The sequence below is a fragment of the Papaver somniferum genome, chromosome 11 (genome assembly GCF_003573695.1).
Source record: "Papaver somniferum cultivar HN1 chromosome 11, ASM357369v1, whole genome shotgun sequence".
In the NCBI taxonomy this organism is placed as follows: domain Eukaryota; kingdom Viridiplantae; phylum Streptophyta; class Magnoliopsida; order Ranunculales; family Papaveraceae; genus Papaver; species Papaver somniferum.
The window spans coordinates 20,758,564-20,785,098 of record NC_039368.1 but is presented as its reverse complement, the minus strand read 5'-3'; the positions used below and the strand labels follow the sequence as shown (position 1 = coordinate 20,785,098).

General features: G+C 38.2%; 3 protein-coding genes across 3 annotated transcripts; 2 read left to right on the top strand and 1 right to left on the bottom strand.

The window, feature by feature from the left end:
• Window positions 1–17,186: 17,186 nt before the first annotated feature.
• On the top strand, window positions 17,187–21,296 carry LOC113322163 (BTB/POZ domain-containing protein At3g08570-like). The gene is made up of 4 exons (XM_026570197.1): window positions 17,187–17,644; window positions 18,282–18,348; window positions 18,864–20,024; window positions 20,276–21,296. Exons 1-4 carry the CDS (start codon window positions 17,568–17,570, stop codon window positions 20,798–20,800), a joined length of 1,830 nt encoding a protein of 609 aa, XP_026425982.1. The 5' UTR covers window positions 17,187–17,567; the 3' UTR covers window positions 20,801–21,296.
• A 56-nt stretch (window positions 21,297–21,352) lies between these two features.
• LOC113322164 (V-type proton ATPase subunit E-like) lies at window positions 21,353–23,220 on the bottom strand. Its single transcript, XM_026570199.1, has 6 exons — window positions 23,046–23,220; window positions 22,568–22,668; window positions 22,304–22,460; window positions 22,017–22,210; window positions 21,839–21,938; window positions 21,353–21,665 (listed from the first exon to the last, which is right to left on the bottom strand). The coding sequence occupies exons 1-6, from the start codon at window positions 23,145–23,147 to the stop codon at window positions 21,630–21,632; spliced, it is 690 nt and encodes a 229-aa protein (XP_026425984.1). The 5' UTR covers window positions 23,148–23,220; the 3' UTR covers window positions 21,353–21,629.
• Window positions 23,221–23,507: 287 nt separating this feature from the next.
• On the top strand, window positions 23,508–24,877 carry LOC113325447 (non-structural maintenance of chromosomes element 4 homolog A-like). Its single transcript, XM_026573655.1, has 2 exons — window positions 23,508–23,629; window positions 23,746–24,877. The coding sequence occupies exon 2, from the start codon at window positions 23,789–23,791 to the stop codon at window positions 24,698–24,700; it is 912 nt and encodes a 303-aa protein (XP_026429440.1). The 5' UTR covers window positions 23,508–23,629; window positions 23,746–23,788; the 3' UTR covers window positions 24,701–24,877.
• The last annotated feature ends 1,658 nt before the right edge of the window (window positions 24,878–26,535 follow it).

Sequence of the window (26,535 nt, the reverse complement as noted above, 5' to 3'; positions counted from 1 at the left end):
GAAATGATTAAAACTAGTAATGATGTCTGAAGTATCTGTACTTTCTGGGGGAGGGAATCTAAGGGGGACTCCTTGGTCAAACCCGATTTGGAGAGCCGCACGATCAGGATTATAAGACATGTCTATAAATTTACCGGCATGAAATCCAGGAAGATACCCATGCAATACCGCCATCACCGCGTCAAAATCCGATTCGGTCAGAGATTGCGTCGAGTCTAAATCCGCGTCGAAAGGTGCTGTGAAATCACAGTGGGACGGACCAGTTTGGCCATCGTGATAGGGGCATGGCTCGAAATCCTTGGCCATATCTAAGAATTTTGCTATATCACCCTTCGGTATCTTCCCTTTCTTGCTCCAGAGGGCCATGCGAGGATAACTGTACTTGACGGGAACCTTCTTCACCGAACCACCGGCCTGATTAACGTCCTCTTCGCGGTGAACCTCCAAGACGTGGGGATCATGAGCGTATGAAATAATGTGTTCCCAAGACCACACAAGAACGAAAGAGGCGGGGATAAAGGTCTCGATTTTATGCGTCGACCCCACCATCTGAATATCTTGGCAGAACAAATCCAAATGATGGTATAAACCACCTAGGAACATAGGAGCAAGAGGAAAGGAGATCCCGCGAGACAATAAAACCGCCATGGGAATCAGCTTGTTCTTTATTGTATTCTAGGGACTATACTTAAACACGTCGCGACAGAGCCAAAGAAGAATGAAGGTAGCAAACTCTGTCTGAGGGTTCGTCTCCTGACGCTCCGGAGGAAGCACCTTTCCTTCTACAAGCCGCGGAGCCGAGAACCGAAGCCAAAGAGGAAACGACATGCGCTTATGATCCTTGGGGAACCATTCAGAGTCATTTTCAACAGCCGAAGAATTGGTACCATGAATCGACTCGTAAGCGTGGAAAGAGCTACTAAGGAGACGCTCCCTCGAGGGAATCGAGTTTTCTTTCTTTTTGTTTCCTCAATAAGCCTAGCTTTCCCTTTAGAAACACCCGAGGACTTTGTTTTGCTAATGCTGATAGTCTTTCCCCCGCGGTGACGACTTTCCGCGTTTGATCTTTTGCAGCCGATGTTTTGTCCTTCCGCTCTAATTCAACACGAGAAGCATCCTTGCAGTCTAACAGATAAGCCCACAACGCCCGATCATCTGGGGTCAACACTTCATAAACGACTACCTCGTTGTAGGAATGGGTCCCATGGAGAGGCATGCCGGTAATTGCGACGACATCTTCCAAGACCATGGTGGCCTCGCCCCAAGCTGTACGAAGAGTATGAACGGGAGGAATTCAACGGAAAAAAAGTCGCATCGCGCCGGTATCTCTCTATTTATCGATTGAGAGAAGAATCTATAGCATCATAAATTCTGGCCCTTCAAAGCATAGCAGCGTGGTCGGGATTATAGCGGATATAAGTCAACCAGTGCGGCCATATCGTGGGAGTTTTCGATATGGAACAGGTGTCGATATAAGGAATCTCATAATCACCACGATGGATAGCCATACGCGGAACCCGTTTGAACAGATAAGTAGCTGTGTCAGCCGACTCGGGATACATGAGCCACCCCGGGGCGTTTGGGTAAGGAAATACTGAAGGGTTCAGGAGACGGGAGATAATATTATCGTTTAGGGGCATCACGCATCTTTCCCCTCGAAACTCCTCTAATTTTAACCCGCATTTTAGCACGAGAGTCCCGGTGAACTCTACAAGCGTATAAGACTCACCATCGGCAGGGGGAGGTAAGTGGAGATCTAGATCCCCCGAGCACTCTCTCTCTTACGAGCCATTGCTCATTAATTCATCCGACTCGTCGGAATCACTAGAAGAATTATCACCAGAAGAACTACTAGACATGGCGTGTGCGTGGGCGCAGTGAAAAAAAAGAGGTAAGCGGTGAAAAAAGTGAAAGAAACAAGTAAATTGGAGGGCTTATATATATATAGGGAACCTGAAGGCATAAAGGCGGCAGTTGCACAAATGGACACGATAATTGATAAGGAACTGAAGAGGTCGTGCTAGGAGGAGTTCAAACATCGCCCATGAACGTCAAGAGGGAAGATGTCCAGATAATGACTATAAGGTTATCTTACGATTAACCTCATAGTCAGGGGACTAATGTTGATACATGAAAAATAATTCCTCTTAACTAAGATGGGGTGCGCCAAATAGGGTAAAGGTCACACACAAAACATGCGGATTAAGGCCCAAATCCACCAAAGAAGTATCCATAAGATAGAAGAGACAATGAACGAATTAACAAGAAAAATGAAGGTTATATTAGAGAAGGGATCGCATTAGTAGTAATTAAGGAAGTTTGGGACACATGGGAAGATGTCATAAAAAGAAGCGGCTTTTGGAAAGTCTATATAAGAAAGGACAAGGTACAATGGAAGGAAAATTCTCTCTCATACCATTCTAAGAAAAGTGAGGTCATCTTGGTATACTAGGACGGGTAAAACCTAACGAGAATTCCGATATTAACAGTAACAAGAAAAAATATAATTCAAAACCCTAGAACAGTAATTATGGAATTTCATTTCATCAAAATCAAAATCAATTCAGCTTCTTAGTACAAGAGAACCCGAATTCAATAATAAATTCGTACATCCAAAAATTAATCAAACCCCTTATCTAACAAATCACGAATCAATTTTTAGAAAGAAAAAAATAAATAATTGAAACACAAAAAATCATAGACATGTCTGGTGAATTAACCTTAGGAGATTGTGATTCAAGCAGATCGTCATCCAATATCCCTTTTCTTCTTCTATTCAAGCGATTTGAAACCCTAGGTTCTACATAACTACAAAAATCAAGAGAAGGGGAGGAGCTGATGGTGGTAGAGAAAGAAGAGAAGGGGCGGTGCTGCTGCTGGTGGTGGTAGAGGAAGAAGAGAAGGAAAGGTTGTTGGTGAAGGATCAGGAGATGATTTGGGTTTTGGTGATGGTAGAGGAAGAAGAGAAGTGGAGGTGTTGTAGTGATGTGAGAGAGATACAGAGAGAGGATAAGACTCGTATCGAGAAAATGAAAACAACGAGAGGGTTGTTATGGAATTATTAAAAAAATTGAATGATGTAATTTAAATTGAATGATGTAATTTAAACTTTACAAAAATTGATGTAGTTTCATAGTGGTAAATAAAGTTCGTTCAACTCGGACTTGTGTAGACTCGATTTCATACTTAATAATAAAGAAAATATATACACAAAAAAAAGTTGTCACAATAACTAGAGGTACTGAGACTCGGGATTTCACCAATTTTCATACTCATGTGGTTCAAAAATCAATTCTACACAACTATAACTCATATGATAAAGATTATTGACTCTTATTCTTTGCCAACGTAGATTCCGAAAGTAATGACTGTAAATCTAAAGCATGGGATATCAAAACACTTAAGCTAAGCATGACCCATCAATTGAAACCACAACCATTCAAGAGAAATCATAAATCAATTCAATTTTAGTGCAAAAAAGTCATATAAAGAATTAATAGAATTACCACAATGATGAAAAAGGGCTTCCTCCGTCGTCCCAGTGTTGGGTTTATCTCCTCATATCAAAAACATGCTCAAAATATTTATTCATGGCTCCAAAGTGTTTGAAGAGAGTGAAAATAAAAGAAAAAGATAAAACAGATCAATTGCAACGTTTATATGCGTGGCAGATCGACTGTTACTAACGATACAGAAGATGTAAGACTGCTGGGAACGATACTATGTGTGTCGTGGATAAACCACACTTTTCTGCGACTGACTTGGGTCATCTAATGTTATTCAGCTTCGTCTTCTTCCTCCTGCTGCTGCAACTTTCTCTGCAGCGTGATTTCTTCGTACCAGAGCTTCCCCTAAACTACGTAAAGGCCCCAAACTACGTAAAGGCCCCAAACTACTCGATAATCCTCTCATGACTCCCACAGCCTCCTTTTTATATACCACAGGTCCAAAAATCCGGCGAGTTAATCCACTTTTTCCTTTCACATAAAGTTACTGACTTTCCTTATTTCTCTCCTCTATGCGTCCTCCGAGTTTCCCAAACTCTTCCAAACTTGATATATATGAATCAAGACAGAATATCTTCTCCCATTCTCCACGTAGTTTCCATATTTGATAATCCAGAAAACCCGTAAATACCAACTTCTTGTTTTATCGAAACCCATGATAATCCTCTATTTATTCGAATCTAAACCACATAGCAGCCCGTATACCTTTCCTGTTTTATTGCAACAGACTACTACCAATCCGTATCCATGAAAAAACCGTGAAAATCTCGTCCTAGTCATCAACAGAACTTCGATAAACATCCAGCTCCTCTGTTTCGCTCCAACATGGTTTTTCAGCCCAAAATACTTGATCCAAACATACACACCAACCCTGTTATGATTTAAGAAGTCCAACCCAACAAAAATATGCAGCTGAAACACTCCAAATACGATTCATGAAATCTCAACAGTCCCGTGAAACTCCACACCTCTGATTTCTTCTTCCGGCTTATCTATCCCAACTCATTCGATCCAATCACACCTACCAGCCCTGTTTCGTCATAACAAGATATATCCAATCCAAAGAGCCCATTGAATCCGGCCAAAACTCCAGCAAAATCTCGCCTGAAAATTCCGCTGCAAAACTGAATTTGAATTCAGTTTTTCCCGCCAAAATTCTGGTGAAGATAAAGGGTGCCCCCTATCCAGAGTAGGGGTGTAGATAGCAGCTCTCTTGGGGGTGTAATGGGGTGCCCCTTATCCAATATGTGGGTGCCAATATCATTTCCTCCAGGTGCTTTAGACAACTTTTCGAGCCGATTTTTCCAAAAATGTTTATTGGCCAAAAATACCTACACACACATAAAACACCATAATAAGTACAAAAATGAGCTCTAACAATATATACAATTGGGATCAAAATAGACACATAAATCCGTCTATCAAATACCCTCAAACTTATTATTTGCTAGTCCTCGAGCAAATCAAATGAAATAAAATCCTAACTCACTGTCGCAGGCATCGTCAATTTCATTTAGCGTATGCAATAAGCCTTTAAACCCCTAGGTGTCTCTAGTGGCAGAGTGTTGTCTCCGGAGGGCTTACCAGGGGTATACCCACAAAACATTTATACTCCAGACCCTAGCTATCTACACAGAACCTTGGAAGGCACTAAAGAATCTCCTTGGTTGACATACTTATTGACTACAAGAGGAAGTACCCTGATGTGAAATTCCAATTGTTGTACACGAGTTCGCACTCAAGCATACTAAAATTCATATAAAGTGACAGAGCTCTACTTAGATAGTCGCACTATGGACATCAATATCCGGAGTCAAAACTAATCACATGGATAGATCAAGAGAATGGATATAGAGAAAAACATAGATGGTTCTGATGTTGACTAAGGTGAGCGGTGTTTCTCATATCTTTCTGAAGGCCACTGCCATAATGAACCTATCCTAATGGACTGAGATAACGGTCTGACTAATATCAACACACTGGCATATACAAGGGTACCAGTGGTCGATAATCCTAACTCTAGGTCAACACAACTGGCATATACAAGGGTTCCAGTGGTCGACTTTATTGAATTTATTCCATTTGGTCTGGTGGTCTGGTCTCGATTTTTTTTTCTTTTTTTTGTATCTCAATCACTCTAATTCACCCTAGCATTGGTAAGAACTTGAATCGTGAGCCCCACCTAATCACTTAGAGAAAAATAGTTTAAAAACAAAACAAAATAAAAACAGAAGTGAAAAGGACTCAACGAGATATGGTGAAACTATCATGTTATTTCTAACACCTGAGCTCTGTGCTTTTATGAATAGGCTCTTTAGATGTTGCCATCTAGTCAGATTGGTTCCTCAACTCCTACAACCAAAATGCTTCCATCCACTTAGATTGGTTAGTGCCATCCTTAATAGGCATAAATTTCTAGACTCCGGAGTTTAATTATGCAACTAAAAAGTTTCTCCTATACCCCCAAACTTAAATCTAACATTGGCCTCAATGTTCTAAAGATCAAATTAAAAGCATGAACAATGAGAAATTGTTACCATTTGAAGCAAAAGAGATAAGGAAAGATATTACCGTGTTGCATGAGAATGGGTTACCTCCCAAGAAGTGCTAAGTTTAAAGTCTTCAGCCAGACTAAGAAAGGATTAGTCACCTCATAGAATCATAAAGTAATAGCAGAAATATCTATGGGTCATCAAAACCAAATAGAGCTATCAAAAGTAAAAGGAATCTACAACCTGTCAAGAAAATAAACAAATAAAGCACACCCTTGTCTAGTTTTCTGTTTTAAGACAACTATATCTAGCTGTGGTTCAGGTCCAGGATCTATAACTGGGTCCAAATAAAATATTTTCATGGGTTGCATTTCCTCGTAGCTAAGATCCGATTCAGGTATTAGAGTCTGGAAAAACTCAAGTAAAAGCTTAGAAGCACATAATAATAACCTGAACAATTGCGGATCTTTAAAGTCAATCAGTTTTGACTCACACATTTGACCACGATGAAAGTGATGGTCAATCTTAGGCAAATGTGTCGTTTCTAATATCCTAAAGTACTTAGGTTTAGTCTCAAAACTCAGTAACTGACACATTTGAAATTCATACATCCCCACATTTGGAAGAAAAATATTTGATGGGAAAACAAAGTCAATCTTGGTATCATAGCCTGGGCAAACCACATCAACCAGAGGATGGGTTTCTAACAACTGAACTTCCTTATGGACATCACTAGGTTCAGGAAAACGTGTATGAAGATAATCTTTTAAAATGGTTGAGGCACATATGTCAAGTCCCAAGTGAGGGATCTCTGTAAGAGCTAAAGGTAAGGCACAAGGAGAATGATAATCACCCCCAAACTTAGAGTTTTGGGTGTCTCTAGATAGACTAGGTACAATTTCCCTAATTTCTAGATCATCAGAATCCTGAAAATGGTCAATTTCTTCGTGTAGATTATACTCAGGTGATGCATCATCACTCATATTTAAAAGCTCTACGAGTTCATCTTCTTCGTCTAAGACTAATGTTTCTAAGCCCTGGGACTCTAAAACAGTATTCTGAGAATAAACTCGTTCCTCCAAACCATTATCGACTTCGTAAACAGGAAATACTACATCGTCTAAAACGGGGGTGTCTCTAGTCAAATCCTCGTCATTTTGAATAGGTGAATAATTATTAAAATTATTTGGATTTGAACTAGAAATAATATTATCATCGTAAAGCTTAATTGGAGTAACAAATTCCTGATCACTATGCATACATATTTCAAATTCTTCATCAACATTATCCTCATCATAATCATCATTCTAAGAACATGAAAAGGAACCTCATCTAAACAAGTAGTGTAACCAATTTTATCCTCGTCATCCTGTTTATGCAAATAACTATCCTCATTTTCAAGGGTATTATTGGAGACACTATATTGAAAATTAAGATTATTTCGAGCAATTCTTTCGTTCGTTTCAGCTATCATCTTGAGGGATTTCTCTATAGAAAGTTTTCTTTCGTCATAAACTAAGTTATTCATCTCAGCTATCCTACGTGTCGACTCTTCTAATTTCCTGAGAGACTCTTCTAAAGGAGAAATATAAGAATTTTGCTCAAATGACCGGTGCGTATGTGGATAGTAATTGGGCTCACCATGGTATGGACCATAATCTTCAAAAGGCTGATGTTCCCAACCACTATTCACACTATGGTCAAAGTAGTAACGTCCATTTTGAAACTCAGTCGGATATTCGTTGTATTGGCTATTGTAATACCAGTTCGACATTATACTGCAGGGGTGTGAGTTTCACACAAAATAAAACCCACTGACAGGGGATTCTTGGGTGGATAGTCTTACCTCCCGTACCAGACGGGCGATGAACCGTTGAAGTCGACTCAGGCCACCAACTCCAATGTCAGTGTACGAACCCGGGGGCCGAGACAGTATCGTAACTGTCGTCCTTCCCTGCAAACATTTTATATTTAATTTTTAACCCTTCCTTAGGTTTCAAAATAATAATTTCCGGTCCAAAAATAAAAATGTCCAAAAAGGAAAAGAAAAATTACAAAATAAAATCCTATTTACAGTTTCTAAAAATAAACAAAATAACTATATACAAAATCTTCTTCACTCCTTTCGGATTCCTCTTTTCTTTCCTCTTTGGCGATGCTTTCCTTTTATAGTAATTTTTCTTTCCTTGTAGCTTCGCTCCAAATCTGAAAAGAATCGAAAAATACCAAAACGCGTAAAAAAGAACAAAAAATAATAAAAAAAAAGAAACCCAAACAAATCTAAATACAAGTCCGCGTCGGCGGCGCCAAAAATTGATGTAGTTTTATAGTGGTAAATAAAGTTCGTTCAACTCGGACTTGTGTAGACTCGATTTCAGACTTAATAATAAAGAAAATATATACACAAAAAAAAGTTGTCACAATAACGAGAGGTACTGAGACTCGGGATTTCACCAATTTTCATACTCATGTGGTTCAAAAAGCAACTCTACACAATTATAGCTCATATGATAAAAATCAAAATATTATTCATGGCTCCAAAGTGTTTGAAGAGAGTGAAAATACAAGAAAAAGATAAAACAGATCAATTGCAACGTTTATATGCGTGGCAGATCGACTGTTACTAACGATACAGAAGATGTAAGACTGCTGGGAATGATACTATGTGTGTCGTGGATAAACCACACTTTTCTGCGACTGACTTGGGTCGTCTAATGGTCTTCAGCTTCGTCTTCTTCCTCCTGTTGCTGAAACTTTCTATGCAGCGTGATTTCTTCGTATCAGAGCTTCCCCTAAACTACGTAAAGGCCCCAAACTACTCGATAATCCTCTCCTGACTCCCACAGATCCTTTTTATATACCATAGGTCCAAAAATCCACGAGTTAATCCTCTTTTTCCTTTCACATAAAGTTATGGACTTTCCTTATTTCTCTCCTCTACGCATCATCTGAGTTTCCCAAACTCTTCCAAACTTGATATATATGAATCAAGACAGAATATCTTCTCCCATTCCCCACGTAGTTTCCATATTTGATAATCCAGAAAACCCGTAAATATCAATTTCTTGTTTTATCGAAACCCATGATAGTCCTCTATTTATTCGAATCTAAACCACATAACAGCCCATATACCTTTCCTGTTTTATTGCAACAGACTACTACCAATCCGTATCCATGAAAGAAACCGTGAAAATCTCGTCCTAGTCATCAACAGAACTTCGATAAACATCCAACTCCTCTGTTTCGTTCCAACATGGTTTTTCAGCCCAAAATAATTGATCCAAACATGCATACCAACCCTGTTATGATTTAAGAAGTCCAGCCCAACAAAAATATGCAGCTGAATCACTCCAAATCCGATTCATGAAATCTCAACAGTCCCGTTAAACTCCACACCTCTGATTTCTTCTTCCGGCTTATCTAGCCCAACGCATTCGATCCAATCACACCTACCAGCCATGTTTAGTCATAACAGGATATATCCAATCCAAAGAGCCCATTGAATCCGGCCAAAACTCCAGCAAAATCTCGCCTGAAAATTCCTCTGCAAAACTGAATTTGAATTCAGTTTTTCCCGCCAAAATTCTGGTGAAGATAAAGGGTGCCCCCTATACAGAGTAGGGGTGTAGATATCAACTATCTTGGGGGTGCCATGAGGTGCCCCTTATCCAATCTGTGGGTGCCAATATCATTTCCTCCGAGTGCTTTCCGACAACTTTTCGAGCCAATTTTTTCCAAAAATGTTTATTAGCCAAAAATACCTACAAATAAATAAAACACCATAATAAGTACAAAAATGAGCCCTAACAATATATAGAATCGAGACAAATCGGACACAAAAATGTGTCTATCAAATACCCCCAAACCTATTATTTGCTAGTCCTCGAGCAAAAATAAAATAGAAATAAAATCCTAACTCACTGTCGCAGGCATCATCGATTGCATTTAGCGTATGCAATAAGCCTTTAAACCCCTGGGTGTCTCTAGTGGCGGAGTGTTGTCTCTGGAGGGCTTACCAGAGGTATACCCACAAAACCTTTATATTCCAGACCCTAGCTATCTACACAGAACCTTGGAAGGCACTAAAGAATCTCCTTGGTTGACATACTTATTGACTACAAGAGGAAGTACCCTGATGCGAAATTCCAATTGTTGTACACGAGTTCGCACTCAAGCATACTAAAATTCATATAAAGTGACAGAGCTCTACTCAGATAGTCGCACTATGGACATCAATATCCGGAGTCAAAACTAATCACATGGATAGATCAAGAAGATGGATATAGAGAAAAACATAGATGGTTCTGATGTTGACTAAGGTGAACAGTGTTTCTCATATCTTTCTGAAGGCCACTGCCATAATGAACCTATCCTAATGGACTGAGATAACGGTCTGACTAATATCAACACACTGGCATATACAAGGGTACCAGTGGTCGATAATCCTAACTCTAGGTCGACACAACTGGCATATACAAGGGTTCCAGTGGTCGACTTTATTGAATTTATTCCATTTGGTCTGGTGGTATGGTCTCGATTTTTTTTCCTTTTTTTTGTATCTCAATCACTCTAATTCACCCTAGCATTGGTAACAACTTGAATCGTGAGCCCCACCTAATCACTTAGAGAAAAATAGTTTAAAAACAAAACAAAATAAAAACAGAAGTGAAAAGGACTCAACGAGATATGGTGAAACTATCATGTTATTTCTAACACCTGAGCTCTGTGGTTTTATGAATAGGCTCTTTAGATGTTTCCATCTAGTCAGATTGGTTCCTCAACTCCTACAACCAAAATGCTTCCATCCACTTAGATTGGTTAGTGTCATCCTTAATAGGCATAAATTTCTAGGCTCCGGAGTTTAATTATGCAACTAAAAAGTTTCTCCTATACCCCCAAACTTAAATCTAACATTGTCCTCAATGTTCTAAAGATCAAATTAAAAGCATGAACAATGAGAAATTGTTACCATTTGAAGCAAAAGAGATAAGGAAAGATATTACCGTGTTGCATGAGAATGGGTTACCTCCCAAGAAGTGCTAAGTTTAAAGTCTTCAGCCAGACTAAGAAAGGATTAGTCACCTCATAGAATCATAAAGTAATAGCAGAAATATTTGTGGGTCATCAAAACCAAATAGAGCTATCAAAAGTAAAAGGAATCTGCAACCTGTCAAGAAAATAAACAAATAAAGCACACCCTTGTCTAGTTTCCTGTTTAAGACAACTATATCTAGCTGTGGTTCAGGTCCAGGATCTATAACTGGGTCCAAATAAAATATTTTCATGGGTTGCATTTCCTCGTAGCTAAGATCCGATTCAGGTATTAGAGTCTGGAAAAACTCAAGTAAAAGCTTAGAAGCACATAATAATAACCTGAACAATTGCGGATCTTTAAAGTCAATCAGTTTTGACTCACACATTTGACCACGATGAAAGTGATGGTCAATCTTAGGCAAATGTGTCGTTTCTAATATCCTAAAGTACTTAGGTTTAGTCTCAAAACTCAGTTACTGACATATTTGAAATTCGTACATCCCCACATTTGGAAGAAAAATATTTGATGGGAAAACAAAGTCAATATTGGTATCATAGCCTGGGCAAACCACATCAACCAGAGGATGGGTTTCTAACAACTGAACTTCCTTATGGACATCACTAGGTTCAGGAAAACGTGTATGAAGATAATCTTTTAAAATGGTTGAGGCACATATTTCAAGTCCCAAGTGAGGGATCTCTGTAAGAGCTAAAGGTAAGGCACAAGGAGAATGATAATCACCCCCAAACTTAGAGTTTTTGGTGTCTCTAGATAGACTAGCTACAATTCCCTAATTTTTAGATCATCAGAATCCTGAAAGTGGTCAATTTCTTCGTGTAGATTATACTCAGGTGATGCATCCTCACTCATATTTAAAAGATCTACGAGTTCATCTTCTTCGTCTAAGACTAATGTTTCTAAGTCCTGGGACTATAAAACAGTATTCTCAGAATAAACTCGTTCCTCCAAACCATTATCGACTTCGTAAACAGGAAATACTACATCGTCTAAAATGGGGGTATCTCTAGTCAAATCCTCGTCCTTTTGAATAGGTGAATAATTATTAAAATTATTTGGATTTGAATTAGAAATAATATTATCATCGTAAAGCTTAATTGGAGTAACAAATTCCTGATCACTATGCCTACATATTTCAAATTCTTCATCAACATTATCCTCATCATAATCATCATTATAAGAACATGAAAATGGTTGAACATCATCTAAACAAGTAGTGTAACCAATTTTATCCTCGTCATCCTGTTTATGCAAATAACTATCCTCATTTTCAAGGGTATTATTGGAGACACTGTATTGAAAATTAAGATTATTTCGAGCAATTCTTTCGTTCGTCTCAGCTATCAGCTTGAGGGATTTCTCTATAGAAAGTTTTCTTTCGTCATAAACTAAGTTATTCATCTCAGCTATCCTACGTGTCGACTCTTCTAATTTCCTGAGAGACTCTTCTAAAGGAGAAATATAAGAATTTTGCTCAAATGACCGGTGCGTATGTGGATAGTAATTGGGCTCACCATGGTATGGACCATAATCTTCAAAAGGCTGATGTTCCCAACCACTATTCACACTATGGTCAAAGTAGTAACGTCCATTTTGAAACTCAGTCGGATATTCGTTTTATTGGCTATTGTAATACCAGTTCGACATTCTACTGCAGGGGTGTGAGTTGTCACACAAAATAAAACCCACTGACAGGGGATTTGTGGGTGGATAGAGTCTCACCTCCCGTACCAGACGGGCGATGAACCGTTGAAGTCGACTCAGGCCACCAACTCCAATGTCAGTGTACGAACCCGAGGGGCCGAGACAGTATCGTAACTGTCGTCCTTCCCTGCAAACAGTTTATGTTTAATTTTTAACCCTTCCTTAAGGTTTCAAAATAATAATAATGTCCAGTCCAAAAATAAAAATGTCCAAAAAGGAAAAGAAAAATTACAAAAATAAAATCCTATTTACAGTTTCTAAAAATAAAAAAAATAATTATATACAAAATCTTCTTCTTCACTCCTTTCAGATTCCTCTTTTCTTTCCTTCTTTGGCGATGCTTTCCTTTTATAGCAATTTTTATTTCCTTGTAGCTTCTCTCCAAATCTGAAAAGAATCGAAAAATACCAAAACGTGTAAAAAAGAACAAAAATAATAAAAAGAAACCTAAAACAAATCTAAATACAAGTCCGCGTCGGCGGCGCCAAAAATTGATGTAGTTTTATAGTGGTAAATAAAGTTCGTTCAACTCGGACTTGTGTAGACTCGATTTCAGACTTAATAATAAAGAAAATATATACACAAAAAAAAGTTGTCACAATAACGAGAGGTACTGAGACTCGGGATTTCACCAATTTTCATACTCATGTGGTTCAAAAATCAACTCTACACAATTATAGCTCATATGATAAAAAACAAAATATTTATTCATGGCTCCAAAATGTTTGAAGAGAGTGAAAATACAAGAAAAAGATAAAACAGATCAATTGCAACGTTTATATGTGTGGCAAATCGATTGTTACTAACGATACAGAAGATGTAAGACTGCTGGGAACGTTACTATGTGTGTCGTGGATAAACCACACTTTTCTGCGACTGACTTGGATCATCTAATGGTCTTCAACTTCGTCTTCTTCCTCCTGCTGCTGAAACTTTCTATGCAGCGTGATTTCTTCGTATCAGAGCTTCCCCTAAACTACGTAAAGGCCCCAAACTACTCGATAATCCTCTCCTGACTCCCACAACTCCTTTTTATATACCACAGGTCCAAAAATCCAGCGAGTTAATCCTCTTTTTCCTTTCACATAAAGTTACGGACTTTCCTTATTTCTCTCCTCTACGCATCCTCTGAGTTTCCCAAACTCTTCCAGACTTGATATATATGAATCAAGACAGAATATCTTCTCCCATTCTCCACGTAGTTTCCATATTTGATAATCCAGAAAACCCGTAAATACCAACTTCTTGTTTTATCGAAACCCATGATAATCCTCTATTTATTCGAATCTAAACCACATAGCAGCCGATATACCTTTCCTGTTTTATTGCAACAGACTACTACCAATCCGTATCCATGAAAGAAACCGTGAAAATCTCGTCCTAGTCATCAACAGAACTTCGATAAACATCCAGCTCCTCTGTTTCGCTCCAACATGGTTTTTCAGCCCAAAATACTTGATCCAAACATACACACCAACCCTGTTATGATTTAAGAAGTCCAGCCCAACAAAAATATGCAGCTGAATCACTCCAAATCCGATTCATGAAATCTCAACAGTCCCGTGAAACTCCACACCTCTGATTTCTTCTTCCGGCTTATCTAGCCCAACGCATTCGATCCAATCACACCTACTAGCCCTGTTTAGTCATAACATGATTTATCCAATCTAAAGAGCCCATTGAATCCGGCCAAAACTCCAGCAAAATCTCTCCTGAAAATTCCGCTGCAAAACTGATTTGAATTCAGTTTTTCCCGCCAAAATTCTGGTGAAGATAAAGGGTGCCCCCTATCCAGAGTAGGGGTGTATATATCAGCTATCTTGGGGGTGCCATAAGTTTCCCCTTATCCAATCTGTGGGTGCCAATATCATTTCCTCCAGGTGCTTTAGACAATCTTTCGAGCCGATTTTTCCAAAAATGTTTATTGGCCAAAAATACCTACACACACATAAAACACCATAATAAGTACAAAAATGAGCTCTAATAATATATACAGTTGGGATCAAAATAGACACATAAATGCGTCTATCAGAGGTGCTGTGGTGATGTGAGAGAGATACAGAGAGAGGATAAGGCTCGTATAGAGAAAATGAAAAACAACGAGAGGGTTGTTATGGAATTATTAAAAAAATTGAATGATGTAATTTAAACTTTATAAAGAATTTGGGGTTTTTGTATCACTTTTGGGGAAAGTGGAGTTCTTGTAACTCTCAACATATGGGTGGAGTTTTTGTACTCCAAATATGGTCACCTTGGTTTTTTTTCTCCTTATTATGTAACCTAAATCATATCTCTACACATCTCGTATTATACTTTTGTTCTTCATTAATATTTTAGCGTTTACCACTTTAGGGGGAAACCGCGAAATAGTGCAATCATGAGAAGCTAAACTTTTATTGATTAAGGATGAATTCAATGTTCTAGCGTGAAGCTCTATTATTATACAAGTTTATTCGGAGTTTTAATCATCTTATCGTTTGTCTTTACCACATCTAATGTTTATGAGTGATTCTTAGATTGATTTGGGATGCATACTAGATTAGTCTATTGCTAGTATTGAGTTAGGAGATAAGTAATCATCGAATAATTCATACACAAGTAGAAATCGCGAGACCTTGCAGAGGGATTCCGTGGAGCAATTGCGAGTAAAGATAACACCAGCAAGTGGACCTTGAGCTAAGAGTTTAACTACTGGGATCAACCTAATTCACAAACCCTAAGCGTTCGATCAGATAACACCTTGAGTGAGATACTACTTGGTGGTTCAGTTGGATAGAATCTGATATTGGAGAGCTTCTGTATCCGTGGTATAAGGAGTTTTGGGGATAGCACTGAGCTAGTTTTGGTGATGAATGGTTCTAACGAAGATAGATAAGTATATTAATCCAGTTATCGCCTGGTAACGGCGAAGGATTCCTTAATCGTCTCTTTCTTTTATTTGTTATTCTTTTTATTTCGCTTTAAAACAATCCTCCTTTGTGTTTTAGCTTATTTTGCTGAACTAAATAGCCTATCAATTACACAGCTCTCTGTGGGAACGATCCTTACTACCGCTATATAACTTATTTAATTAGTGGGAAATATCTCAATTAATTTGTTGTGGTTATAACACCTATTACTAACACCTCTAGCAAACACAATCACGGTAAGTATTAGTAAAAATGCATATCTAACAAGCACTAAACACCCATATACACTTAGTTGTTAGCATTACAACAACCATAAACACCAGAAATACAAATATTTTAGTTATAAGCATTACCATTTTCACGGTGTTTATCTGATTTGTATTTCCTTCGTCCAAAATTATTTAGACAGAGAAATAGTTTTTGGTTGTCCATTTATATGGGCATAATTCTAGTTCCTAGATGACTCGGTACGAATATGCCACTATTATGGTAATAGTATTATACCTTTCATGCAACATCTGTTACTTAGCTTACCAGCCTTAATTTACGAGATATGGATACGGCTGTAGTAATCGAAAAGGCTTTATAAGCCAAAATGTTTCCTCCAAAATCTTTTCCCCGTGACATGCCGTAAGGTTATTTATCGGGCATAGCATTCAAACCCGGACCTTGCAAACCCCTGAAAGTGGAATAGATGACGGGCATCATTTGGGGGTAGGTAGCAGCTTCTCGCTGTAATGCCGTAATGGTGAACTTTCTGAACATCTGCAGTGGAAGTGGGCTTCTTCAACAGTGGCAAAGGTCAGTCAGTTGGCCAACCCAAAACCCAAAATAAAAAGACGGGAAACAGGAGTTTGAAAAAAAGTGTTGATTTGATTTTTGCTTGTCCAACTGGTCACGAAATTGAATGATGAGTTATTTCTCGAGGCACGTGATACGTAAGCTCTGTCTGTCATTTCATATCACGCCATCTGACCAAGAAAACCGAGTCCTCCTTGTTTGGTTTCTTTCTCCCAAGACAAAAAGCATAAGCTTGATTTTTTTTTTGTCACTCCCCCAAACTCCAAGGATGTTCTTATAATTAGAAAACACTATAGCCTCGTGATATGTATATCTGCTTCCGTGCTGATAAGGCTTGTATTGGCTTGGCTATTAAAGGAATCAGTATGACCAATGTGCCTCTCCTAATCATGTTGTAGCACAACTGCTTTTCGATATACCAGTCTTCCTGAAACATCAATCTGGAGGATCATGCCAGACTTAACAAATACCAAACTACCCAATATCTTTAACTAGCATAATGGTTGCTTTATTGCCATATCTCTTTACCAAAATACAAAAAGGTATTCAAAATTGGTCTTTGCTTGATACCGCTATGAAAATGAAATCTTATCTGCCCTTTTGCATCATTGAGTTTTTTTGGCACTTCATCACATGGAAACTAAGGGTCCAGTCTTTACAACACCATGAAAGATATGAGCAAGTTGGGGGTTTCAAAACCATCATTAAAAAAAAAAAAAGTTGAACTGTTCAAGAGATGTTTCTTCTTGTGTCAGATATTCCAAACCCTAATTCATAATCTTCTTTTCGCTTTCAAATTCTTCTTTTGTTATAATCTAAAATACAAGACGACAACAAAAGCTAAAAGAGGGAAGGCCTATAACTCGAAAAACGTTAACAAAGACCCAACTTTGAAAAGCAAAAAGAAATCACAAGGGTAATTTTGTAACTCCAAGTAGCTCTATATTCCCTCCCTCTTTTCTTTGCTTTCTTCCTCATACAGAAACAGAATCACTGTAGTAGTTAGTAGAGTACAGTACACTCTGTAGTAAGTGAAGATGTTTTGAGTTTCAGAGAGAGAGTTTTGGAAAAGAGAGAGTGTGGGTTTCATCACCCAGAGATAATGGTGTCCCAAAACCCCTTTTCTTCTTTCAATCGACCGAGTACAACTCCTAAATTCTGCAATACCTTCAATAACAGGTGGTTACATTTTCAAATTCCAAAAGTATGAAATTTGTTTAAGCTATATGATTTTTTCAGTTCAAAATTGAATTTTGTTGATTTCTCTCTGTTAATGTAATTAGTTAGTTTGTTTCTACTTGTGGAATGTTTGGATTAAAGCAGTATTAGCAGGTTTATGAAGTTTTTAAAGGTTAATTCATAGTAAACTGAGAAAAATCAGTGAGTTTTTTGGTTATCATCAAAGAAGAGAGTGATGAGAGTTTGAAATGTTTTTTAGTCTTTTGACTGAAAATCAGAAACTTTTGTTCTGTTCTTCTGAACTTAAGTCCTAACAACTTCTGACTTTTTTGGGTTGGTACTGACGTTTGAATTTATTTCATTAAACAATCTTGATTCAATTTCGGTTATCGCAATTAATTTATTTGTTTGTATTTTTATTGTTATTTTGGATTTGTATGGATTTTCCTGTGCAGTTGTGATTCATGGAAACAAACCCATTCCCCTCCTCCTTTGTTCCATCTGCATTCTTAAAATTCTAAGCCAACAACAATGGTTTTTTCTAAAGAGATTAATTTCTAATTAGTACTTAATTCAGTTTCAGTCTATTAGGTTTCAATTTGACTCAGCAAATGTATTTGATGAAACCGTTGTGCAGGATATTTTCAGATGTTGCTGGCGACATTACGATCGTTGTTGATGGAGAGTCTTTTTTACTGCACAAAGTAAGGACTCATTTCTCATCTCCTAAACATCTGTAACCGTGTAATGCATATGGAATGTGTGTGCTCTTGTGTATTGGGTTGTTTTCTCCTTTTATGTGCAGTATTGTTTTGGTTCCCTCGCACAGATCAGTAATTTGGTATAGATATGTATGATTGTCTTTCTGCTTATGAGTTTTCACTAGGCATGATGCAATTGAGAATTGAGGGCCTATCCTTGGATTCCATTTCCTAGTAGCATGACCCAAATGAACTCCTGCTTCCATCATCTCTTCTTCATTGATGTTTCAATATCTTCTTGTCATTTTCTCTGCTGTTTAGTGTGCTGGGATAATCACTATATGTTTGAGTTAGTATGGTGGAAAATCGGTTGTACCCTGTTGAATTTCTTTTTACTGAAGTATGTCCTGTATTAGCTTCTGAATTGTGTGCACTTAGAACACTTTTTTAATTTTCATATGCTTGGTTCCTAGCAAAAACTGATTAAGCTCTGAATATCGGTGTTCACTATGCTGAAGTTCCCGTTAGTCTCTCGAAGTGGGAAGATTCGGAAAAAGGTTGCGGACTCAAGAGACTCAAGCCTCACCAAGTTGGAGCTCCTGAACTTACCAGGTGGACCCCAGACATTTGAACTCGCAGCAAAGTTTTGTTATGGGACAAATTTTGAGATCACTCCAGAAAATGTTGCCAACCTTAGATGCGCTGCAGAATACCTGGAAATGTCTGACGATTACTGGGAAGAAAACCTCATTAGCCGAGCAGAGATTTATCTTAAGGAAATCGTGGTTCAAAGTCTTGAAAAATCTGTGGAGGTTTTATCCACCTGTGAGGCTCTACTGCCTACAGCCGAGGAGGTAGGAATCGTGACCAAATGTGTAGATGCAATTGCCATTAATGCTAGTAAGGAGCAGCTAGTTTCAGGTTTGTCTCACTTAAATTCTGCCGGTTCTGGGAAACTGAATATGGATTGCACCGAGTGGTGGGTTGAGGACCTCTCGGTTTTAAGGATCGATTTCTATCAGAGAGTAATTGCTGCCATGAGAAGAACAGGTGTTCGAGCAGATAGCATTACTGCATGCTTGATGCACTATGCCCAAACATCTCAAGTGGGAATTGGAAAACGCGAGATTTGGGATCCTTCACGGATAAAACTTGATTCCACTATGGCAGAGGATGAACAGAGGGTTATAGTGGAGACCCTTGTAAGTCTTCTGCCAACAGATAAAAGTACATCTATTCCAACGAGTTTTCTGTTTGGGATGCTCAGATTGGCTAACCTAGTGGGTGTGAATAGTGCCTGTAGACTTGAGCTTGAGAGGAGGATTGCTTATTTGTTAGAGATGGTTTCCCTTGATGATCTGCTTATCCCTTCAACGCAGACTGGTGATTGTATCTTTGATGTTGATACCGTTCACCGATTACTAGTGAATTTCCTGCAGCGCATTGAAGAGGAAGAACCTGAAGACTCGTTACAGTATGGTTATGAGTCCGAGGGTCTCGGATCTACTAGCCATGCTTCAGTGTTGAAAGTTGGAGGGCTAATTGAAGCTTATCTAGCTGAAATTGCACCGGACCCATGTCTGAATCTGAAGAAATTCACCAATATCATTGAGATCTTGCCTGACTATGCCCGTGTTATCGATGATGGACTTTACAGAGCTATTGACATATATTTAAAGGTACTTCTCTAAGCCTCTGCATTGCTTACGCACTTGTTTTATGGATACAATCAATCTCTTAGCCAGATGCCCTAGTTTTATACTGAGACTCAAAAGATAAATGTCATCTATGAACTGACACAGCATTAGTTTGCTAATGCTTTGGTCTTTTCTCTTCATTTGCTTACTCCAGCCTAACCATTCGTGTCTCTTACCTATGAAAATAAAGACTTTTAAATGTTGGTTTATGATTTTGTAAATTGCTATCTCAGGCACATCCTGCACTAACTGAAAATGAATCTAAGAAACTGTGCAAGTACATAGACTGCCAAAAGCTCTCTCAAGAAGCCAGCAACCATGTGGCACAAAACGATCGTCTACCAGTTCAGATGGCAGTACGGGTTCTCTACTTTGAGCAGCTCCGCTTGAAAAATGCCTTCTCCGAGAGCTCTGGAGACGGGTTCCTATCACAGAGAATCAGCAGTGGAGTTCCAAGTGCTGCCATGTCTCCAAGGGATAACTATGCTTCTTTGAGGAGGGAGAACAGAGAACTAAAGCTCGAAGTATCAAGAATGCGGGTAAGGTTAAGTGAGCTGGAGAAGGAACAAGGTTTCATGAAGCAAGGAATGATGGAGAAACCAGGACATGGGAAGACATTCTTAACGTCAATTTCAAAAGGAATTGGACGCATCGGTATATTTGGTGGTCCAACTGAAGGGAAACCACAAAAAGCTGGTAGGAAATCTCAGGGATCAGAAGTTAAGAAAGGAAGACGAAGAAGGCACTTACTTTCATAAGTATATTTCTGTTGCATTGCAGGAAGCAAGAGTCTTGTAGCTGGAAATGCTTAGTGACTAGTGGAGAAGAATCAGATTTGGGACAATCGATTATGTTACTACATGTTTAACACGGGAGAGCAGAACCCAGCATCCTGTTGGACTACACATGCTCAGGGATTCTATGGATGGGGGACGTCTAAGTGGGAAACCACAGGAAGGTAGTTTTGTTCCCAAGTGAATGATAGTGCGTGAAAATGAGACATGTTCTGTACAGTCCAAGTATATAATGGCAAGTATAAGCTCAATAGGGAATCTGAACTCAGATGTGAATCCATCCAAGAGTTTCTAAGACAAGGTCGGTATAAACCCAAAATTCAAAAGTGATTGAAATTCGTTGTGTCAATTTACTTTCGTATGTTACTCAGATACTGATCATTTATAACGTGTATTTATATATGTATTGCCTGTAATACTAGATTTCATATTATAAGTTTCTGTTCCGAGTTTCTGGCGACCTTTTCTTTTACGGTAACTGCTTCTAGTTCTAAAAACATAACTAGAGTAACACACTTGGAACCAGGATTCAGGGGTTGGAATCCCTTATTGACAAGCAAATACTTAAAGTATCTTACTGAAGCATTTATTGGTTCAGGTATCAAAGCAAGAACAATTTTGAAGGACAAAAACACAGAACAGATCACCTTACTTGAAAGAAACCACACTAATGAATGCAAAAGCTTCAAGATAGAAATAGGCATAACATGAGAATCGGTAAGATTTACTCGAGCATTTGAGACCAAAAAATGCTATCCGTCATCTCGAAATATGGAAATGGATTGTTTGATACTTATGCAATAGCACTTGCAAAAAGATGCTTTCGGATCTGAAAAATGAGGTAAAGAAGGGTTAACAGGCTGATCTACTATAAATCAGTGTCGTCATAATCACACAAGAATCAAAATGATTGCTGTTTTGTACTCGGTTTACCAAACAAAAGAGATATGGTGATATTAGTAGGATGTTAATAGCGGTATAGAGAATGATTTGCACAAATACCTCCGGTAATTTCTTTCTGAAGCAGACGTCCAATCTTGCGTCAAGTGTGTTCTCCATCACTATCTTCCCATCCTGTGACGCTAATACCACTCCTCCAGAGCTGTAAATCCATTAAAAGAATAACTTTCTTGCTACAATTCTAAAGCATGATGATGAAGGCAAAAAGTAAAAACATTACCAATAGGTACCATGAGAATCCTTTTTGGATGGTGGTGGTGGAAGATATACACCATCGATAGTAACCTTAGGGGCTTGAACTTTGGCTTTCTCTGCATACTCTTGTGTTGCTTTCTCCAAAATGGATTGTACGAGTGCACGGTCAACTTCTCTGCACCGAAGCAACACTGCTGGCTCTTCCAAACGAAGCAAGCTCTGAATATTCAAAATTAAGTTGTTTCAGTTAAGACACGATGCTTAGTAGAATAACTAGACGAACTAATTAAGATGTTAGAGAACAAGAATTACTTGAACAATCAAGTCCTTGAGAAGCTTGGAGTATGCATTCTTGTTATCAGAGACACGTAAAAGATCTTTGCTAGCAGAATCCTTCATTCCATTCACCAAGTCATCTTGTGCTTGCAGAACCTTTATACGCGATGCATTCAGCTGCATGGAATACTCACTGTCCAAAATCCCATCATAAACAACACAGGAGAAACACAAACAAGCAAAAAAGATTCAGAGGGAAGGTAATGCCCGTGAATATTTATTTATACTACTAATACTCACATTTTCTTACGGACTTCGACTTGCTTTGCCTTACGTTCATACTCTTGCCTAATCTTTTTCTTTTCAACTTCAACTAGTTGGAGCTTCTCAATGTTGAATTCCTACCAAATATAAAAAGGCATGCTTGATGTAAAATGTGACAGAAATGTTGGCTTTACCACTCTATTAAAGGAGACATTTTCGTCACAGATAATTTTTCAAGAAATTGACATACGTGTGAATACAAGAAATGAAAAAGCAAAATAATGTGTAGGTAAAATTCTAAACAGATTGTAAATCTAATTTTGATAGGTAAAATTTTTAATAATAACAAATTGGGGAAAATATTAATCATATTGGGGTGAGGTGAACCCTAAATGCCTCTAAATTATCACATTTCTAGATGAATGCATCCCTAAAATAATCATAAAATACAAAATTGAGATATAATACTAATCAGTAAAAAGAGTTTTTTTTTTTTTTTTTACTGTGAGAGAACCTCTTCAGCAGAAACAGAGATCTCATTTGCTCTCTCTTCAGCTTCTTGTCTAATAAATCTAACCATTTGTTGGATCTGCTTAGTAACATCTGCATCGTTCATTCTTTTCTCTTCTCCTCTGAAATGATTCCCTTTCTCTGATCCTTGGTCTTTTCACTTTTTTCTTGTTTAAATCAAATATAGCACAGTCTCCGATTTTTATTGCAACAACATTTAATGCTGTACAAATGTGGAATTAGTCTTACCTCCACGCGTCGATAATTCCTTCGTCATTAAGGCTTTCGCCGATTCACTGTCTAAAATGAAACGGTTTGAGAGAAAACATAACTCGAAAGCACACGTGGATGTTGTGTGACGACGGATTCATCCTTATATCATGATCCCATTCGTATGGTATCACCACCATCTACTAAAACCCAATTTCAAATTCATTTCGGGGTTCAAATTCATTTCAGTCTCTTCAGCAGTTCAGTTTATTTTGGAATAAATCCAACAATATGTTCATCTTCTTTTGTTTTATCTTCTTTTGCTCACTGAACAGTCTCTGATACATACTGCACCAAAAATTAATGTTGAACTCTTAGGTATCTGTAAATCACATTATTTAATTACCAGAAAGAAGAGAGAAAAAAAACATAACTAAATTTCAGAAGCAAAAAAAAATCCCCTAATCTCTAGGGTTTTGGTTAATTTTTTCTAGGGTTTTTGTTGAAGAAGATTTTTCACTTCAGTGAAAGATCAAAATGGAGAAAAGAAATTCTAAGGCTTTTAGTAAAGAAGAGTATGGACTTTGGTTAGAAAGAAGGAAGCAGAAGAACAAAGATATCTTGCCAACTTACGAAGCTGTACAAACCCTTATTCAAGAAGAGAGTACAGCCATTGATAACTTCGAGCAAATTCTCAATGAGGTTGAACGATTGCATGAGTTGGCTGCTACTGCAACAGAACAGGTACTCGATGCCAAAGCTCTTTTGGATTTTGTTAATAAACTTTTATTGTCGATTAAATCTTCCGGAAATAAAGAAATTAGTCCTGCTTCCTTTATTACTGGTTTGCTTACAAAGTATGGAGATAAAAATGGTTCAAAACCATTCAACTGGAGTGCTCTTGGGGAGAATGTAGTTGGTTTGTGCAATAATGTCTGTAGAAGTTGCAGCACCATGGTTGGACCTTTGGATGTTGAGATGAAAACTAAGAAAGTGGTTTCAGCAAAACGTAAGAGATCTCTAGCTGATGTTGAGCATCCAGAAGAACTGAAAAATGCTGCAACAGAAGAGGACGCAGCAACAGACAAAAATGTTGCTATAATGTTCAACATTATGAAGAGCAGGAAGAAACCTGAAAAGGTTGAAAACCTTATAATGAATAAAGATTCTTATGCACAAACAGGAGAAAATATGTTTGCACTTTCATTTCTGGTGAAAGATGGGAGAGCTGAAGTGAAAATTGATAGTAATGGCCATCAGGTGGTTTCGCTAAGGAATGCGCCTCACCCTGATAAAGTAAAATCAGGGGAGGTTCAGTATAGCCATTTTGTTTTCAGGCTGGACTTCAAGGATTGGGAGAAAATGAGACATTTAGTTGCTGCTGCGGATGAGGTTATGCCTCATCGTCAGAACCCGGCTGAAACTGAGAGTGCTCCTCCTTGCAAGTAACCATAACTGTGGGTAACTGAAAGAATGGCTTAGAGGGTGTTTTGGTAGTCTTTTGCACAGCTAATTTTAAAGTCAACACATGATTAGATTTCAGGCTGTTATATGATTGTAAAGGTTTCATAGAAATTGAGGTCTTAATGCTATGTAAAGTCACGTTACAAATTTGATAATGAAAAACTAATTATTATCTGCATTGTCTTTTCCATTTTGTTGATTCTGCACCTAGCTTTTTGTTGTCTGAAACTATTAAGCCTTTTCATATTGCCATTTTCCTCTCATGCATTATGGACATTTTCAAGCAGTGGGTAGTAAATTGTGGGAAGGGATCATGTATAACAGTGTAGGGGGTAGTAAAATGTGGGGGAAGGGTTTGAACATTTTGTGTTTGGCATATCAAATTGCATTTTAGACCTTGTTCAGGTATTTTAGCATTTGAATTTTGAAGCAAACTGCCCGATAAAAATGTGGTTTCAACAGTCTTCTTTGAAATTGCCGAACTCAACATCAATGCGTAGTCTGGCTCCGCTCACTGCACAAATAGTTTGTTGGATACGTACTGCCTGACTGAAGTAGCAATGGCAGTAAGGAGTCAGCATGCCATGATGATGCCAACTCAGGGAACTTGCTGGTCAGGTTTTCCGAGAAGCAAACTTGGCAAGTTGTTGCACTGGTGTTTCCTCAAATAGCCAACAGAGTGAACCATGATTGAGGGTGACCCAGCAGTGGACCAGATAAAGTCAGGTGAAAGGAAAAGGAAAGATACTGAGTATATAAGTTACTTTTGGTAGTTTATACAAATATGAAAAATAAAAAATGTATACTTCTCTATATGGTACAATTGCTTGTGTTTTATACTAACAATGCCAGCCATGTATGTTGATTTTTTTACAGGTCACTGTGGAATAATTCTTTGAGCGGTTCTGTGCCTTCTACACTTCGGGTGAAATATAAACTTCAGCTCTGGTACAACATTTACACTGTAAGATCTAGATAACATAATCAGTTCCTCCGTAAGTCTTAGGTCTTTATCATTGTTTGAATTCGAAATAATGTCATGTTTCTGGATAGGCTCGCATGCTTTGTGTGTGATTTAATGTGAATGCGTGATGCTGCAATCCTGTGTGTTCTGTCAAGATTGAGACATTCACGAAACGTTTATTCCCTAACACTTCTAGTGATACTGATCCACCTAAACATGCTACTGGTATGCTTCTGCGAATCAATCTAACACTTCTAGTGATACTGATCTACCTAAATATGCTACTGGTATGCTTTTGCGACTCAATCTACCAAAAAATGTCGTCACTTTGGGGTATGCTACCTTTTTTTTTATGGGTTTACGTTGATGCTTGCTTTTAGTCCAAGTGATGTTTCTCCTGGAAAATAGTGAGTGAATAAGGTTCTCTTGGAGCAGCACCTGGTGGTGCCAAGGGTTCGGATAAGAAACTGAAATTTGGTTACTGTCAGTGCCCATGTATTACGCCTACATCAAATGGTTCCTTTTATGTAATTGTAAGGTATCCCATATCACACTTGGAGCCGAAATATGTATTTGGGAATGTTTGACTTAGTTCATAATCAGTTTCTTAGTCCCATAATCTCTGTGCTTGATGTCCTGTTATTAGTAGAGATCATGAACTGGCTTTCATACCCAATGATCTTTCTATTGTAGATATGGATATTCTTGAAATGTGCCACTGATGAATACTTCTATGTAGCACCTAAGAGATTCTGTAAACCTTTTATGTGAAAGTTTAGTTAGTAAGGTTTTGCTGGATACGAACTTCGTATTGTGTGGCACTGGTGGTTCCTCAGTTACATGAGAAGTATCTTCC